The sequence below is a fragment of the Henckelia pumila genome, chromosome 4 (genome assembly GCF_033568475.1).
Source record: "Henckelia pumila isolate YLH828 chromosome 4, ASM3356847v2, whole genome shotgun sequence".
Lineage (NCBI taxonomy): Eukaryota > Viridiplantae > Streptophyta > Magnoliopsida > Lamiales > Gesneriaceae > Henckelia > Henckelia pumila.
The window spans coordinates 60,754,935-60,775,774 of record NC_133123.1 but is presented as its reverse complement, the minus strand read 5'-3'; the positions used below and the strand labels follow the sequence as shown (position 1 = coordinate 60,775,774).

Here is a 20,840-nt window from a genome sequence, read left to right as displayed (position 1 = left end):
ATTCCATTGGGAGGATCTACTAAAGTCCAAACTTGGTTTGTATGCATCGAATCTATTTCCGACTGCATAGCTTTAAGCCATAAATTCGAATCTGCATCAGAAATTGCTTCCTTGAAGTTTCTTGGATCACATCCAATGTCGGGTTCACTTTGATCCCCTTCAAGAAGAAAACCATATCTAATAGGAGGCCTAGAAGTCCTCTCGGATCTTCTAGTAATAGGCGTGTCAATCAATGGTTCCTGAGGTGTAGGATCATTATTTTGTATCTTGGGTTCTTCTCGAATTTCTTCGAGTTCCATCATCTTGCCTTTCTTATCCAATAAGAACTCCTTCTCCAAGAAGGTGGCATTCCTTGAAACAAACACTTTTGTTTCAGTAGGATGATAGAAATAATATCCGATTGAATTCTTCGGATACCCTACAAAATAACATAAGGTGGATCGACTATCCAACTTATCTCCCACTGTCTGCTTCACGTAAGCAGGACATCCCCAAATCCTCAAGTACGAATACTTAGGAGCTTTGCCATTCCATAACTCGTATGGTGTTTTGTTCACTGCTTTAGTGTGAACATTGTTCAACAACAATACCGCCGTTTCAAGAGCATAGCCCCAAAACGAAGGTGGGAGCTCAGTGAAGCTCATCATGGATCGAACCATGTCCAACAAAGTTCGATTGCGATGCTCCAAAACACCATTAAGCTGAGGTGTCATAGGAGGAGTCCACTGAGAGAGAATCCCATTCTCTTTTAGATAACTCAAAAACTCGGTACTCAAGTATTCTCCACCTCGATCTGATCGAAGTGCTTTAATCCTCTTATCTAGTTTGTTTTCTACTTCAGCCTTGAATTCTTTGAACTTTTCAAATGATTCAGACTTATATTTCATCAAATATAAGTACCCATACCTAGAATAATCATCAGTAAAGGTAATGAAGTAGGTGTGACCAAATTTTGTACCAATACTAAATGGTCCGCAAACATCCGTATGGATAAAATCCAATAGATTTTGACTACGCTCAGGTTTTCCTTTGAAAGGAGATTTGGTCATTTTTCCTTTCAGGCAGGACTCACAAGTAGGTAGAGAGTTAATATCAGACATATAAAACATGCCCTCTCCCACTAGCTTGTTCATCCTCCTTGAGGAAATATGACCTAGCCTAGCATGCCAAAGGTTTGCCGGGTTTTGACTATCGATTTTTCTTTTGTTCGTTGTTACCGGTTTATCAACATAATTTATTGGAACGTCTCTTAATTTTAAGTTATATAGATCATTTTCAAGTTGTCCATTTCCAATCAAACATTCATTCTTGTAAATATTGCAAATCCCATTCACAAAATTGCAAGAAAAAACATATCTATCAAGCATAGAAACAGAAATAAAGTTTTTAATCAAGTCTGGAACAAATAAAACATCTCTCAAAAGTAACTTAAAATCGTTCTGCAAAATTAAATAAACGTCTCCCACAGCTTTGGCTTCAACTCTAGAACCATTTTCGAGCCTCAGCTGGGTCTCACCCATTCTAAGCTTGCGACTTCTTGTCATCACCTGCAAATCATTGCAAATTTGAGATCCACATCCGGTATCCAATACCCAAGAAGTAGTATTAAGTAAAACATTTATTTCAATATAAAACATACCCTTCGCAGTTCGCAACTGCTCTAGATATTCCTTGCAGTTACGTTTCCAATGACCGGGTTTCTTGCAGTGATGGCAAACATCCTTGGACTTTTCCATGTTTGAAGCCTTTGTCTTGTTCTTCTTCTCGGGTCCAGTTTTCTTGGATGGGGCAGAACGTTTCTTACCCTTTGTACTTGGCCCCTTCTTAGCAGAAGAAGAGGAGCCCACCAAGAGAACCGGTTTATCCTTCTTTAAAGTGGCTTCATAAGTTACAAGCATATTGACCATCTCTTCAAGGGAGGCCTCTATCTTGTTCATATTGAAATTCACCACAAAACCGTCAAACGATGAAGGAAGAGAGAGAAGTAATAAGTCCACATTGAGTTCATGCTCCAATACCAAATCAAGTGTTACCAACTTCTGAATGAGCCAAATCACGCGTACCCCATGATCACGGACCGAAGTTCCTTCACGCATGCGACACGTCATTAACTCTTTTACATTAGCGAACCTTTCAGCTCTCGATTGAGCCCCAAAAAGTTCCTTGAGTTGTACGTGAATGTCAGCAGCATTCACGGTATCCTCAAATCGCCTCTGGATTTCATCAGACATCGAAGCTTGCATATAGCATTTGGCCTTGATATCATGGTCCCACCATTTATCAAGTTTGGCCAACTCTTCCGGACTTATATCAGCTGGTGCTTCCTTCGGAGGAGATTTTTCTAACACGTAGAACATCTTCTCCGAGGTCAAGACAATCTTCAACTTACGGAACCATTCCGTATAGTTTGCGCCAGTCAGTTTATTTTGTTCGAGAATAGAGAATAGTGGATTGCGCGAATTCATCTTAATGAAATACTGAAAAGAAACAGACAATAATCAGTGATTGTTTAATTAATTTACTAAGACATAAAATAGGCGAAATTTATTTTATGAATCTCACTCCCACTATTTTAACGATTTCACTACCCTCTAGTGAAAACGAGAAACATTTTCTTTAGTGGGAACATGGAGTCCAATTGACAAACTATAGTCCCGAATAATATCAGCCAACCATAATTTTCAAAAGGTAGAGCCCAATTGCTTCCAAAGCAACCTACATGTTTTTACCTCATGTCCAATAAGGGCTCAATAATATGACGCCGTTTATTGTGACATGTTAAGATGACCCATCAATATCAAGTTGTGATGGACGGTCGCCATGTGGATCCCCAATAATATGAGCCAATCCCATGGGATTTCCATCCAACTTACAACATGTGTCGATCCAATGTACAGCTTTCCGACGAACGGGCCCCCCCAATAATATGAGCCGGACCATATCCGCGGGTAGCATCTCATACATTGATCGTTGATGGAAGGTAGGAACATTTAAACAATATTTAAATTTCCTTTATTTATCTTGATATCAATTTTAAATCATATTTAAAATGAGGGATTTTAATTTTGAAAATTTGTCTCATCATTTAAAATTTGTATGCTTGCGGGATTCATACAATTTAGTCTAAACATGCATACAACGATAATATCATATATTATATTTTAGGATGATCGATTCCATTATTAATCGACCCGTGGTTGCCAATCACGAGTCTAAGTCCAATCCTAGGTGATATGCAAGTATGCAATGCAATCTTATTACATTGTACTTCCAATTTACATTTCTTCAGTCTTTATCATTGCTTGCTGGTCCCACCTCCATCTTCAAAAACTCCCACTATTTCTAGTGAATTTACAATAAATTACTATGACAAATAAAGGGATACATTGTAGGGGTGGGAACGAGCCATAAACCAGGCCCACTTTTATTACAAATGATAAAATCAAATTTGGGCCATAAACCAGGCCCATTAATAAAACCCAACAATCAATAATAAAGTCAAATGTAAACAACCTAACATACACCTATAATATTGGTCATGGCAATCGATCATCCTTATCCAATAATATTTAATTCAAAAATTAATTTATTGGATATCATGCAATGACAATAAATATAAATAGATAAAATCATATTTCATACATAAAATCTTATTTTATATATAAAATCATATTTCATCTAGTTTATCCATAAAATCATATTTTACATATAAAATCCAATTTTATACATAAAATCATATTTTATTATCAATTGTACCAAAATTAATAATTAAAGATTTAATTTATGGGATTAAATTTATAAATTTCAAAAATTCAAAATTTATCCAAAAATTAATTTTCTTAAAAATTTTAGGCTCAAACAATTTTGACTCATTGCCTCGTGGACCAACTGAAACAATTTTCAATCGGGCCAAAAACTAGGCCCAAAACCATTTTGGGCTAGAATTCATAATTCACGAAAAAATTTAATTTTTAATAAAAAAAAATTTTCTGTGCAGCTCGGGAAAATCCCGGGCTGCCCGCCCGTCGCTGGGCTGGACTCGTCAAGCCCAGCCGCTGGGCCGCTCCATGCGGCCCAGCTGCACGGGCTAGGGCAACGCTTGCCCTAGCTCGCGCAGGGCTGCTGCGTGCAGCCCATCTGCGCGCAGCCAAGCTGCGCGCAGGGCTGCACGCGGCACTGCTCGCTGCATTCGGGAAGCGGGCAGCCCGAAAATATTTTTTTTTTTCGTTTTATTTTTCTAAAAAATCGAGGCTTTGTACAATCGATAAAATTTTAATCGTAAAATCCGAGAACAGCCTGGCTTTGATACCACTGTTGGAACACGGTCGTTCTCCGGATCGAAAAAAATGATACCCGGTGCAGCGGAAGTTTTAAATTTTTTTATATGGAACGATTCCATATGGGTATCAAATTCCTACGATTAAAATTGATAATATAAAATTTAAACAATATAAATTTTACCTTAAAATCTCAAAACGAGATTATGGACACCAACAGATTAAACTGCTCTTGTTGTATATCCCAGGAACTGATGAACGAACAATTCTTCAATATCGCTCGAGATTGAGACTAGAATTTGCGATGCCGAGTACCACGTTTCATTGGTATGGAACATAGAGATGTTCAAAGCATGCAAATGGATATTCATACGATGAATGATCGAACTACCCTATCCGGACTTTCCAAGTGGTTATCACTTATCGAGTGGATAAAGTCCGCGGTTTTGGTTGTACACCATTAGTCATTACTACTTGAAACATCATTGAGACTCTATATGCTAGTACTGTACTTTGACTCGTTTACCGACTCTATTGGGGTCATCAGGTGTCGGGATTGGGTACAGTTACGACACATATAGGAATCGATGCTTTGTTGTCAAGGATTCACCACATACTTGCGAGTGTGGATATCCTATGCAATCTGAGGAGATATTAGTGTGACGAATCTCTGGCCAGAGTACATGATGTGTTTTAAGAAATGGTTTCTTAGTAGCACATGCGATGTCACTATTTGATCTTCAAGATGCATTGCATAGTTATCGAATCTCGAACGACTCTCGATTTACCAATGGTTGTTGATTCGATCGGGATATATGGATGAAGGGACCGTACTATACGCTAACCAAAATCTATTGGTTCTTGCAGGCACTATCAGTGATACCTAGGGAATCATGGGGCGATGTTGCTAGGCGCTCTTACCATGATTCGATGGGCAAGTCGGAAATTGTTGTTCCGAGTCACAAGGAGTTGTGAGCCCACGGCTAGCTGTATCCCTGAACCATTGAGGGTCACACAAGTAATGGATTTTTAATCCCCATTGAGATAATTAAATTTAAAGAGTTAAATTTAGTGAATAAAGAAGTGGGACTTCTTATTTAAGAGTAGAGGGAGTAAGATTTCCTAAAATGACATAGTGATGGACATTTTTGGAAACCACTGAATTCGGATTCAGAAAATTTATCTTGACTTTAAAAGATGCAGAAATGGTTTCTGTGCACATTGGTGAAATTGGTTTATCAATCTGAGTCACGATGAATTTTATATTAATTTCTGAACATGCGGGCTTTGCTTGTCAGGCTTGAACTTAGGACTAATGGGCCCTAAGCTGTTAGCAGCCCACATTATAAATAAGTTATTGCAGTACAGAAATTACACACAACTTACACTCAGATTTTCGAAAACCCTAGCCTCCAGTCTAGGAATTTCGGCCGCCCCCCCCTCTCTGTCTTGGAGAATTTTCAGTCTGCGAATTTCGAATTTGCAGTCTAAATTAGCAGATCATATCTGTTCTATCTCCTTATCCTTATTTACGGACGGCTCAATTGACTAGGAACTGTTTAGAATATATAGTGACTTTGAGAAGTGTTTCATGATAGCCATCCCCATGTGCTACCACATCTTACATACACTATAGTATATTCAAGGTCTTCATCTAAACATCTTATAGTATGTCACAACATAATAATATGATAAAAGATAAAGTAAATGCCATTATAAAAGTGTAAATTATATTAAACAAAAGATTGTTTATACATAGAGTCATAAAAGCCCTTAGCCACAAGTTGGCTCACCGGGCACCCACTCTTTCACTTCACATTTAGATTCAACCTCTACACGAGAATCCGACACTTTCATCATAGCCTCCTTAAAACTTTGGCTCATATCATGCATATCTTTTCTACGACACCATAAGCATGCAATATCAAAGGTACTAGAATTTGAAATTTTAGATGTACCTTGATGTTCACGTTTGGGATATTCACAGTGATTAGGAGCAAAAAGTTTTCGCATAGCTCTCTTCATCTCATCCCATGTAGAAATAGGATTCATTCCATGTCTTTTCCTGTTCACCACAACTTTATCCCACCAAGTGCAAGCATAGTCGGTAAACTCTTGTAAAACAAGTTTAAACTTCCTAGCTTCAGAAAAATCACGACCTTCAAATATATTATCTACTATTTTCTCCCAATTCAAGTACGATTCCGAATCCGAATATCCATCAAATGACGGAATTTTATTTTTCTTAAAAATATCCAAATAATAGTTAAAATCTTTTTCTCCACGACAACCATCATCATCTCTATACACATCAATTTTTCTCTCTCTCCTACTCCGATAATCAAACCTCCTTTCATTCTCCCTATACCCATTGAATTTTCTTTCAAACATTGTACCTGCAAGAAAAAGGTTAGTAATAAAATATCCTCACCCAAATTCTCACTAGTCACTCCAAAAAAAATCACTCAATCACTCTTTTTTTTTTCACACAAATATATGGAATAGCTTATGCTTTGTGATTTTGAATATCAAACTCACAAGTTCAAAACTTGTAAACACTTGATAATCGACTCACGTAGATTGCACAAAAAACAAGAAATTAACTTTATGAAGATTGAAATAGACTTGGCACCCAAGACTCACAAGACACAAGAAATTATGACCACAAGTTATTTTGCTTCCTTTTTTTCGACAATTTCGGTCTCTACTTTTTTTTTTTTGTGACCGATCTCAAATTACTTTTTTTTTTTGAATTTTGAATTTTCTCTTCCCTTTTTTTTTTAAAATTATAACTTGTAGCACAAGACACGAGACTTGGATAACAAGTTTGAAAGTAAAGACACAGAAATTTGATATAAGATAGATGATGAACGAAGAACACGAAGAACAGAGATAGATGAAGATAGGTACTTACTTGATTCAAAACCTTGGCTTTGATACCAAATGATATGAATCTTGTTGTGTAAGATTAGCAAACACGATTACAATTTGAATCGCACCCTCTAACCAATAAACAAAAGACTCAAAGTTTTGCCCAATCTTTGAAACAAGTAAAATTGATAGGGTTTTGGATTTCCACCTTTAATCGACGGTACGATTAACAACAGAAACCACAACAATTGAAACCAAAGAAAACCTTCAGATAAACTTGTATCTGACAATCTTTAGTGAGAAACAATCGACAAACGTTTCCAAGTAATTAACTGAGAAAGTTTGATTTGAAGAACAAAGCAAAGCTTTGAATAAAATTCTTGAGAGAATTTTCAATAATTTTTGTATAAACTGAATCTGAATTATTATTAATGAAATAAAACAAAAGTATTTATAGTTTACAATCAAAAATAAAAGATAACGCAAAATATAGCCTAAAGATATCAAAGATATCATCTAGAAAGTTTCTTAGTATAATTAAAAGACTCAAAATATAGAAAATAATGCCAAAATATCAAAAAGTCTCACACATACACAACATGCCGAACTGTGTGTAAAATTCGAAGGCGCGGGCACGCATGAAGTTCTGTCCGCGAAACTGCAAAATTGCTAGAAAGCGCGCGGGCGCGCGTGGACTAGGCGCGAGCGCGCATACGTCTCGGGATGTGTTGCATATTTTTGAATTCTCTTCGACATTTTCTCCGCTCTCTTGACTTCTTTGGACTTCAATAACATTGTAGCATCCTTCAAAGTGATCTTCAAGTACTCCAACTTGATTGCCATGAATTCCAAACCCTTCAACTCTCGAATGTAAATCATGAAGCAAATCTTGGAATAATATGAATCTTTGAGCGCCTTCTAGATTCATATCAAACTACCAACAACAACATACTCAGACTCGACAGTAGAAAGAGAGACACAATTTTGTTTCTTACTATACCATGACACTAGGTTATTCCCCAAGAGGAAACATCCTCCCGAAGTGCTCTTTCTCTCATCTAAATCCTCAGCCCAATTAGCATCACTAAACCCTACCAAATTCGAATTGGTTTCTTTAGTGTACCACAAACCCAAATTCAAAGTACCTGCCACATATTTCAGTATACGTTTCACGGCGTTTAGGTGAGTAATTTTTGGGTTAGACTGGTATCTAGCACACAAACAAACACTATACATGTTATCAGGTCTAGTAGTACTTAAATACAAAAGACTACCAATCATGCTTCTGTAGAGGGTGTTGTCAACACCTTCGGCAACATCCTCCCTAGTCAATTTTTCATTAGACCTCATTGGTGTGCGCATGTGTTTAGTGTTGTCATTCAGAAACCTTTTCACCAAATTTTTAGCATACTTGCTTTGACACAAAAATATACCATCATGCATTTGTTTCACTTGCAAGCTCAAGAAATAAGTTAACTCACCAACCATGCTCATTTCAAATGTAGAAGACATGCACTTCACAAAATCATCAACAAGTTTGTCATTTGAAGCACAAAAGATTATATAATCTACATAAATTCGGCAAATTAAGATATTATCTTGATACTTTTGCACAAATAAAGTCTTATCAACTTCACCTCTTTTGAAGCCAATATTGAGCAAGTACTCGGTTAATCTTCCATACCATGCACGTGGTGCTTGCTTCAATCCATATAATGCATTTTTCAGCTTATACACATAATCAAGATGATTTGGATCCTCAAACCCTTTAGGTTGTTTCACATAAACTTCTTCATTTAGGATCCCATTCAAAAAGACACTTTTTACATCCATTTAAAAAAGTTTTATTCCCATATTACATGAAATAGCAAGTAGAAGTCGGTCTGACTCAATGTGGGCTACAGGAGCAAATGTTTCATGAAAATCCACCCCTTCAACCTGTGTATACCCTTGAGCTACCAACCTAGCTTTATTTCTAATGATGTTTCCCGACTCATCAGTTTTATTTTTGAAAATCCACTTAGTTCCTATAACATTACCATGAGCAGGACACGGTACAAAGTACCAAAAATCATTCCTAACAAATTGTTCTAACTCTTCATGCATAGCATTGACCCAAAATTCATCTTTTAAAGCTTCCTCAACCTTTTTGGGTTCAATATTTTATACGAAACAAGATAATCTTACCTGAGAATACGTAGAACTCATGCACATTAGACCTGCCATTTTTCTGTAGTCCACCTTCTCTTTCCTTCGAGTTTGCAAGTTTTCATGCACATCTCCAATAATTTGTGAGATTGGATGATTCTTCTGGATTCTGCTTGGAATATTCTTTTCAGCTTCGTTTACCTCACTGTCCTCATCAGTATTCTCATCAGTAGGCTTTTCAACTTTTGTTTCTGGAATTTCTGCAGGAGTTGTTGTTGGAGGTGTTGTAACACCTTGGACAACATCTAAATTTTCAGAATTATCCAGCAGATCTTCAACTTCATCTTCAGCTGTTTTCTTCTTTAGATCTACAAAGTTATCAAAAACAACATTAATTGATTAAAAAATAGTTCTGTTTCTCAAGTTAAACATCCTATAGGCTCGAGTATTTGATGAATATCCCAAGAACATGCATTTATCGCTCTTTGCATCAAACTTAGCAAGTTGATCTCTATCATTCAAAACGTGACATACACATCCAAAAACATGAAAATATTTAAGGTTTGACCTTTTTACCATAATAATTTCATAGGATGTCATAGTAGTACCATTCCTCAAATAAACTCTATTTAAAATATGACATGCAGTATTCAAGGCTTCAGCCCAAAAACATTTTGAAATATTTTTCGAACTCAACATCACTCTTGCCATTTCTTGCAAAGCCCTATTTTTTCTTTCAACAATTCCAATGTGTTGTGGGGTTTTAGGAGCAGAAAATTCACGAGAAATACCTTTCTTATCACACAAACTAGCAAAAGAAGAGTTTTCGAACTCCTTACCATGATCAGTGCGAATTCTGATTACCTTCAGATTGTGGATATTTGAAATCTTAGTGAGCAGTTTAATGAAGACATCAAATGTGTCTGATTTTTCACTCAAAAATTTTACCCAAGTATATCGTGAAAAATCATCCACACAAACAAAATAATATTTCTTACCACCAAAGCTTTCAACATCTATTGGACCCATTAAGTCCATATGTATAATTTGGAGAAAATGTGTTGTCACAGATGTTGGCAATACCTCATGTGACACCCTAGTCTGCTTCCCTTTCTGACATGTTTCACACACAAATGGAATACCAGATTTCAAATTAGGCATACCTCTAACAGCATCTAACTTACTTAGGTTCTTTAATGTCTTGAAATTTGCATGACCCAATTTTTGATGACATAGATCAAACTCATTCACTTTTGTGTGTCTACAAGCCATCTCTTCTCCAAGTTGATAGCAGTTGTCAGATGACCTAGTACCTGTCATGACACAAAAATTTGAATCATCAAAAACTTTTCATAATTTCTTATCAAATTGCACATGCAAATTATCATCACAAAGTTGGCTTATGCTTATTAGATTTTCAGATAGTCCTTCAACATGAAGCACGTTGCGAAGCTTAGGCAAACCAGCAACATTCAGATTTCCCTTTCCAACAATGTTTCCCTTTGAACCTCCTCCATATGTTAATTTTCCACTTTTCTGTTCAACATAATCAGTGAGAAACTTCTTGTAACCTGTCATATGACGTGAGCTGCCACTATCAAAGTACCAAGCACCTGAAACATTAGTTCTCAAAGCAATATAAATCATATGACAATGATTATCAGCTTTTGGTACCCAAAATTTTCTTACAGAAGATTTGTTTCTATGGATGTTGTGGAAGGGTGTTGGCAACACCTTAGGCAACAACAGTATGATTTGATATGACCAGGTTTATGACAGTAGTGACAAATATACTTACGTTTCCTTCTAGACATTGAAGGAGCAGTAGGCTATGGCTTTGGTTTTAGAGGATCAATTAATAAGGTCTTTTTGCTTGAGCTTTCAGTACTGCTACTTTTCTTGACAAACAAAGGGCCTTTTGAACTTTCACCAACCTCAAATTTGCTGTTTTCAAAATCTAAGCCAGCCGTACCATATCTTCCCATCATGAGTAGAGAATCAAGCTTGGAAATGCTTGAATTAAACTTAGCCAATGTAGCTTTTGCTTTTCCGAGTTCTTCCTTTACTTGACTTAATTCCACGTCTTTCTTACTCAGCATAAATTCAAGCCTTGACACATCAGCCTTTAGATCAGAATTTTCTTTTGAAAGAATGGTATTCATCTTATTTCTTTCAATCCAATCAGTATGTAATTCTTCAAACATCATCCGAGCTTCTTCCATGGATATAATATCATCACCTGAATCATTATTACACACATTATCAGTAATGGAAGAATTTAAACAGACTGACCTTTGGGAGATGTTGCGGCCAGTTGTGGCAACACCTAAAGGATTGACTTGAAACTTCTTTTTGCTTTCCAGTAGGGCAGATAAGGCAGTGTGGCTTTCTTCATCTTCCTGTTCTTCTTTATCAGACTCTTCATCACTTAAAGACGTATTCATACCTTTTCTAAGCGTGTTAGCACATTCATTTGCATAATTCCCAAAGCCTTGACAAGCATGACATTGTACCGTGTCTAACTTCTTTGATACTGGCTTCTTCTTCCCTTCGAACATCAGTCGAGGCTTAGGAGTACCAGTAGGTTTCTTTGGTGACTGTTCTGGTCCAGTAATTCTGAAAGGCTTGCTAGGAAACATTGGAGCCTTGAGTTTTTGATCCGTCTTTCTTGTCTCTTTCATCTTCTTTAGATAATCATTGAATTTTCTAGTCATGAGAGAGATCGAATCATCCTCTAAATCAGACAGATGAACTTCTTGGTGGAATTGAACATACTCCTCATATGAGGGCTTTGAAGCTTGAAGTGCTATTGATTTCCCTTTATCCTTCTCTTGTGCTGTAAGGTTCATCTCAAAAACCTGAAGGATACTGATCAGTTCAGTCATCTTCATCTTTGAGGTGCCTTTCACTTCCTCAAGCGCCCAAATTTTCTCATTGGATCTCTTTGGCAAAGATCTAAGAACCTTGTTCACCATACTTTCACTAGCAATAGGTCCTCCAAGTGCATGCATCTCTGTAGCTATCTCCCTAAGTCTCTTATCATAATCAGCAATAGTCTCATTCTCACCCATCCTAATATTCTCAAATTTTGTGTTTAGTAATCTCAGTCTTGTTCTTCTCACACTATCAGTTCCTTCATAGTGTTCTTGAAGAGCTTCCCATGCATCCTTAGCAATAGTGCATTCAGCTATGAGTCCAAACATTCTCATATCCACAGATGAAAAGATTGCATTGAGTGATTTAGCATTGTAGCTTGAACTTTGTGTTTTCTCGACGGTCCAAGTTTCTTTTGGCTTGATAATGTATTCTCCTTCTGGATCTAGCATCTTTGGAGGAGTCCAACCAGTCAGAATGCTTTGCCAAGCACAAACATCCATCGCTTTGATAGTATATCGCATCCTAGTCTTCTATAGTGCATAATTCGTGCCATCAAGAACCGGAGGTTTCAAAAATGAGTTCGCAACAGACGATGAGTCCATCATATTCCCTGTAATAAAATAAACAAACCAAAAGCAGTTCTTAGTGTATCAAGAATATGGCTCTGATACCACTTGTAAGGGAATGGAGGTTGCACATAAACAGTTTGAGGTGTTGTCACAAGGTGTTGACAACACCTACAATAACACCTTGAGTAATTTGCAGTAGAATATAATTTAAACGTGAATAAAATAAACAAGCAACCAAATAAATACACTCAAATATTTTAAGCAAGAGTATAAAATATTCATTCAGCGCCTCATGGCAAAACTTTCTCTAGAAAACAATCAAAGAGTTTACAAAACCCTAAAATTAGTGAATTATTGTCAAAATCAATTTTCTCCAAACATGTGAGAAAATAAACGAATAAACTTTCTCCTAAAAATTCTATGCAAGATAGAATAATAGAATGAGACAAGGAGAAAATTCTTGAAGCCAAAACACGTGAGCAGCACACTTCTTGATCAATGATCTTCAAGTGATCTTCAAGGCTTCAAGTACTCACTACCGATGTGAGCTTGAGAAGATCTCAGTTCTTCTCTCAAAGTACGTACGCAAAGCTCTTAAGAAAAACTCAATTTTTCGCTCTCTTTATTTTTTCTCGGTCCGTTTCTCTTTGCACGTCTATCTCCATATATAGGCTAGAATCCTTCTTTGTAGATGTTTCCTTGTAGACATGAGATTTTATATCTTGTTCTTTTTTGATCAAGTCAAATCTAAAAAGCAAAGTAATCAAATCATTAGAGATAAGATAATAAATATTATGAAAAACTTAATCATATCTCAAATCTAAAATATCTCCAAAACTAATTTAAAACTTAAAGCACAAGAAAGGCAAAAGATCATATTTAATCTTTTTAAAATAGAAAATATTTAAGAAATAAATATTCCTTTCAAGTTATTCCTTGGACTTAAAGAGGAAAAAGTCGATGCTGCACACAGGGTATCTTGTGTGCAGCGTGTCAGGCTTTCATTGGCCCAAATGATATGGACCCCACATGATTTATGTGGGACCCACATGATTTGGTCAATAAAATGCCTCCACGCTATCTATGGGGTAGTACCTTATGGGTAGCATCCATATTACCCTTAAAAAGCCACTCCTTTTTTTTATTTTCTTTTTTTTTTTTGAGAATGAGCCACTCCTTTTTAACAAGTCCAAGAAACGCTGCTTGAAATTATATATTGAGGCCCGGGCCAGCCCTACTTTTGGCCAACAGTTGGCCTAAAGTCCAAACTCCTTGGCCGGGTGCCGTAAATTATTAATTGGAAAAAAATCAGTGGGTGCAAGATTTTTGTTTAAGATTACAAGTACAATCTTGATTCAAATTATAAAATATAATATAATTATCTACATTACTAGCATGACTTGAGTATGATTTTGAGATAGCTTTTTTATCTCGAGCTTAAAAATTACAAAAAAAATCTAAATCTACCTAGATAAATTAGAAAAACTACCTGCAGTCAGTGGAAATCGAATATGGTATCAGAGCCCCAACCTTAGATATTAGACTAAGGATTTATCGGCTGTGATGCGAGAAATTAATTCAGGTGTTTTTCCCTTCAAGAATATATGAATAACAACATTTTTAATATCGTTATTTGTATTTTTCACTTTTGGTCTTATTAATGGTGAATTTGTAATTTCAGTCCAGTAACTTGAATTTTTTTTATTTTTTTTATTGTTACGATGAATTTGAATTTTTAATCATGTAATTTGTATATTGTTTTTATTTTTGATCATTTAACTTGTATTTTCTTTCATTTTCGGTCCTTTTATGACCGATAAAAAAGATTAAAAAATGACAATAATTACAAGTTAAAGGAACAAAAAAAAACAATATACAAGTTACATGATGAAAAGTTCACCGTATCAGGACAAAAAATGAAAAAGCAAAATGTTAGGTTATAAATTTAAGAGGTGTATCATCTTTGACAACTTAGTTATTGGACGATATAGCCTTGTTGAGTTTTTAAGCTACTCTTTGTTAATTTTACTGTTAGATGTGAGACATTTGAGACACAAAATCTCATATAAGACTTTGCAAAAGTTTGGTTTTGACAGAGCTAAAGGAGTACATTTTTGGAGAGTTTTTAGGAATTATTTAAATGATTTTAGCTGCATGAAAATGTTTTTGAGTGTTAGTGAATGTTAACTTCAATTTCAGCTTCTATAACTTTTAGGGAAGAATTACATTTTTGGTCCTGTAACTTGTATATTTTTCATTTTTGATCTTGTTAAAAGTAAATTTATATTTTTAATCCTGTAAATTGAATTCTTTTTTCAACTTTGGTCTTATATTAAATATTGAATTTGTATTTTTAGTTCTGTAAGTTACATGATTTTTATACTTTCGATCTTGTTAAAGATGAATTTGCACTTTTAGTTCTGTAACTTGCATGTCTTTTCACTTTTGATAATATTAACAATACATTTGTATATTTAGTCTCATATTTACATATTTTTTTCCTCCATTTTTGGTTATATTAACGGTGAATTTATATTTTTAATTCTATAAATTGCATAATTTTTTCATTTTTAAATCATTTTTATTACAAAAATCTGTCGTATTTTAATTTCTTAAAAATAATATAATAAAAAATAACGACACTTATGCAAGTTTTTTTCCAAAAATATATGTTATCTTCTACTAGGGGTGTTCATCGGCCACTTCGGTTCGATTTTGAGTCATTTATTTCGGCTTTAGGTTTTAAATATATATATATATATATATATATATATATGAAACTGAATAAATCAAATTAAATAACCAAACTATTTTGATATAAAATTCGGTATCCAAATCGTTTTCCTTCAATTTTGTTCCGTTTTCTATCAAAATAGTTTTGTTATTTTAATTTAATTTATTCAGTTTCAAAAATTATTTAACTAGCAATAAAAAAATATTTTTTAAAATATAATATTATGATTTACATATTTTTTTTACAAAAAGTTTAAAATTTAAATGAATTAAATAAAAAACAATCAACTAAAAATTATTCAAAATATTATTATACTAAATATCATCTTATAAAATACATAATATAAATAAAAATATAAATAAAACTATTAATGTAATGAGAATCTTGATTTTTTTGGTTTAGTTTTGACATATATAATTTGAAATTGAACCATATAGTTTTTATTTTAAGATTTATATCTGAACTAAGAAATTTGATTTTCGGTTCGTTAATTTGTTTCTTGGGTTTGGATTTATATATAGTATTTTTTGTTTTAACCAAAGTTTAAGTATTCATATCATATCCATATCTGTGACACAATCAATTTTCTGCAAAAACTACAGATCAAAAATATATATGTAAGTTATGATATGATTCTTAGTGTACGAAAAGCAAACACGATTAAAAACGAATCACACCCTCATTTCGATAACAAAAAGAAATCAAAGAAATTTTCCAATCTTTGAAAAAAGTAACCGTTTTGGATATCTACCTCTAGTTTACAATGAAACTAGAAACAGAGTATCACGATAAAATAATTGATAAATCAATTGAACTTTCAAAGGAATCTTTCTTTGAAAATCCAAGTAATAATCAATCGACAAACGCCACAAAGTTGTTAAACTTTGTTAAGTTTGATTTGAAAAAAATAAAGCAAAGCTTTGAAAAAATTCTAGAGAGAATTTTAATTTGATAAAATCAATAATAATCTGAATTGTTATTCAATAATAAAGCAATATAGTGTTATATATTGTTTACAACTCAAAAAGTAAACGATAACGCAAAAAGTTGCAAATATCTAATTTCCTAAGTTCAAAAACTCTTAAAATAGGAAATAAATCATCAAAATAACAAATACCACGAAACACACACAAACACGCCGAAGTGTGTATTTTTCGGGCGTGTTGGGGCACAAAAACGTGCGCTGAAGCGCGTAGGAGTTCTGTTTCCGAGTATTCAAACTTCAATATGCGCACTGGGGCGCAAATTCTGACCGTTGAAGCGCGCTTGTGTTATGTCCGCACACTTCAAAGTTAGCTAGGCGCGCTGGGTGCATAAATGGGCACTGTGGCGCAAAATCTTGCGCTCGAGCGCGCTGGTCTGCTGTCCCAACTTCGGAATCTCTCTTCTCTTGATCTCTTAACACTTTAATGACATTTAAATGTCCCCCAACTTGATTTCCATGCATTGTAAACCCTTCATAACTCATTTCCACCTTTGTAAATATTCCGTTGAGCGCATCTTTGAACTTCTTAGCTCGACTCCTCGTAATTGGTCCTTGTGGCATCTTCAATGGGTCTTTAACATGCTTGGAAACTTGATCAGCATGCGAGCAATCCACAATCGCATCAAGTTACATGAATAAAAATGAAAATTCGATGTTAAAAGAACTAAAAATGAAAAGGAATGCAAGTTACAGGACTACAAATGTAAATTCGGTATTAACAGGACTTAAACTAAAAAAAAGAATGCAAGTTACAGGACTTAAAATGCGAATTTAGTGTTAATATGTCTAAAAATGATAAAATAATGCAAATTATAGGACTAAACATAAAATTTACTGTTAACAGGACCAAAAATGAAAAATGTGCAAATTACAGGACCAAAAATGTAATTCTCCCAATTTTTAGCCAAAAGCTAGAAGCAAGAAAGTGATGTTTTTTCTTAACTTCAGCTTTTTAGTTTTGAATTTAAAAATTATAAGTTGACATCCTTTAAATATTTATCATATATATTACATAATTACACTTGATTCATTTGACCTAATTTTCTCTCGTCATTGAGTTTTAAAAGTTTCTAATAGAATTTTAACAAATTTCAGTAATATTTTATTACAAGAATTTATTTTTATATCATATTTTGTATTTTTTTAATATAATTTGCATTTTTAGAATTATTTTTACACATACTTTGTGTATTTATACAAATTTTGTCTTTTTTTATATTTTTATTTTTATTAATCTTATATATTCTTTCGCATTTTTGTTATAAAAAATAAATTAATTTAAAGATAATATATATAATGTAATAATAATTATATTCATATTTTTTATGGTGTGAGTATCAAAATTTAAATAATTAAAAGAGATCAAATTTATATAGTTTATGGGTATATATGATTGTTAATTTAACTAAAAATTAATTTTGGAAGCAATTATTCTCCAAACACTCAAATTTTAACTTGTATTAGCTTTAAACATGTATTTCCAAACACTCAATACTTTAGCTTCTCACCAATATTTACAAAATAATCTCTAGAAAAATGACTTTTAAACAATATTTTCATGACTGCACCGATAATTAATGAAACGGTTCAAAGAGTATTTGCTTTGGTTTTGGCCGTGACAGAAATAAAGCAATCCGGCCGACAATACTTGCTGCCTGTAAAAATGAGTGCATAGCCACTATAAAAAGTTTAAGAATAGCCAAAATCCGATGCTCTAGTGTAAACGTATCTAGATTTTCATTTTTTTCCCCATATCAAACATAAAGTTTGAGCATGATCTTTATTTATTTATTTTTTTTAAAGAAAGATCTTTATTTGAGAGAAAGTTTGAGCATGATCTTTGAACATGATCTTTATTTTGGTCTACTACAACAATAATATGTCAATACGACGTCAAACGCACAATACTTACTAAAGGGAAATGGTGGGTCCTTACACAAACTAAATTATTTAATGAAATTATATTTGAGTATTGGAATATTTTACACAGCACAAAAAGTTTCGAAACATATTTTATCATTCGCATCCGACAAGACTTGCCGGGGTCGTATTTCCTAATTCCTAACATAGCGAATGGAATTAATAATACGAGAAATTTATTTAAGACATAACAAAAATAACGTCCAAGAACTTACTAATTATGCATAATGCAAAACAACCACATTATACTCTACAATGGCATCACCCGATGTACCATTATACTTCACCGTATCCAGCATCGCGGAGCCGCGCGCTAGCCGGAAAACGCCGGAGCCACCGACGACTGGCAGCTCACGATACTGATCCTGGAACGGATTGTGGCCGATCAAACTCAACGTGCTACCTTTATATTTTCCATTCGTAAACACAAAATTATACGTCATATGGAAGCCAAGCTTCTCCAACGCCGCAGACACGAAAAGGCCCTGAGCCCGGCCGACTATCTCCGAAGCCGGGCTCGGGCCCGAAGTTAACAGATCGTCGATGGCTGCAATCAGGCCGAAATACGTAGGCGAACGTGTCGTGTAATTGGCCATAGCAATCGGAATATTCGTCGCATTCGGGCCGCTAACGATGTCGTGAAGGTAGAAACGAAGCTCCGTCACCTTTTGCTTCATGTGAGGGTATGTTTTGTACCAGGTTTTCATTTCTTCGGGGCCCTTTGTACCATTATGCCCTGCATGAACCACTGCTACTGTGTGTAGATATACAATAATCGAACAAAGAATTAGAATAGAGGCCATCTTCTCCATTTTCCTCCTCTACCTAGCTGTAAATTTAATTAATTTCCTGCTAAAATCATGTGGATTTATTATAACAAGATACGTACCGAAAAAGTAGGCGAAAAATTCGTTGCCAAAACAAGAAGGAACAAGTTAAAAGTGGGAAATGATTCAAATAGAAAATTCTGAGAGACAAATATTGTAAAATCATGGAGAAATGAAAAGTACCTGCCAATCAATCAACGGATTAGATCAAAGGCTCAATCAAATCCAGAGAAATTATATGAAAATCAGGCGAATCCCTTGCGTACGGCTAACGTTTGGTAGACCCACACCTGTCAAGAATGACGGACGCAGCTGGGTCTCCAATTAGTATGGGAACGACATATATATAAAAAAAAAAAAAAAAAAAAAGAAAAAAAAGAGGGGTTCATTTAGTAGGGACCATGGATAAAAGACACAACATGTCTCTTGTAATACGATTTCAAGAATGAATGTATTATTGAGATGAATTGACCTAGTTCATATCTGAAGATTAAATTGATGTATGGGACGGTGTTGAAAAAAATATTGATTTATGTATCATACAATTGATGGATGTTGTCTCATTGTGTGTGTGTGTTTGAAAAAAGGTACATTAATATAAGAAATTTGAGTTGCATAAGCTAGGGATGGAGGGAGGCCATCATTCTTTGACCGCTTTATGAGAAGAGCTAGCCATCATTATAATTTTTGGCCAACGTACTTGAAATCGGTGGTTGGCCACAGAAAACATATAATGCTACGTGATCTAATTTCTTTTTTTCACACAGACGTGTACGTGAATAATATATGTTGTAATTTAGGCCATGATTTTCTTCATTAATTAATCAATAAAGCTGCGTTTACATTGAACTCATTATAAATTTTTAAGCTTGTTAATAATGAGATTTGCAAATGATTCTTAATCTTAAATTTTAGAATAAATTATAAATTTGTATATGGTGAAAAAAAAAAAAATCAATCCCAAATATAATCCATCAAACTAAACATATTATTATATTTTTCCATAACCAGTTCATATCCTATCAAATTATATTAATAATGCCCCTAAGGGGGTGTCCAAATTGATAAAGTAGGTGAACTCTTGGTCAAATGTCAGGAGTTCGATTCCCTCTACCAATACCTTCTTGGATTAGTCTGTCACACAGGGTCTGCCTAGTGTGATTTACCTGACTAACGTAGTTTGTAGGCTATTGCGTTAATCCGGGGGTTTACCCAGTACACACCGAAGATAACGACTGCGAGTTCCCACGTTACTAAAAAAAATAAAAATTATATTAATAATAACATTTTAATCTATTTTTGCACAATCTCATCTTTCAAATTAAACGCAGCTAGTATATAATTAATCTAATTCGTACAGCGGTCTATTTCTTCGTTTGGCCCTTTTTGTTCAAATTTCATTTAAATATTATGTCAGTCACTTTAGAAGACCAATAATATAATATATATGACTCGGAAATTAACCTAATTAATGTCATCATCAGTTCTCGACAACTTTCTCAACTATGGGCGTATGCAATTCTCATGAAATATATACAAATTTACAAATCGAAATCAGGTCTGAGTTAACTAGGTACTCGTTTAATTCGCTTCATATATTTTGAAATATTTTATGAAAACCCATGTTTCGCA

At 34.4% G+C, this 20,840-nt stretch overlaps 1 protein-coding gene across 2 annotated transcripts; it reads right to left on the bottom strand.

Annotated features, from left to right (window-relative positions):
• Positions 1-18,382: 18,382 nt before the first annotated feature.
• LOC140866642 (dirigent protein 22-like) lies at positions 18,383-19,830 on the bottom strand. 2 transcript variants are annotated; one of them, XM_073271670.1, is made up of 2 exons: positions 19,392-19,830; positions 18,383-19,233 (listed from the first exon to the last, which is right to left on the bottom strand). In XM_073271670.1, exon 2 carries the CDS (start codon positions 19,191-19,193, stop codon positions 18,600-18,602), a length of 594 nt encoding a protein of 197 aa, XP_073127771.1. In that variant the 5' UTR covers positions 19,194-19,233; positions 19,392-19,830; the 3' UTR covers positions 18,383-18,599. The 2 variants fall into 2 exon arrangements, with proteins under 2 accessions (XP_073127771.1, XP_073127770.1); XM_073271669.1 differs by having other exon boundaries at positions 18,383-19,230; positions 19,392-19,829.
• Positions 19,831-20,840: the final 1,010 nt, after the last annotated feature.

Excerpts from the sequence above, each read along its gene's own strand:
- LOC140866642 (XM_073271670.1), bottom strand. The coding sequence starts at position 19,193 with ATGGAGAAGATGGCCTCTATTCTAATTCTTTGTTCGATTATTGTATAT.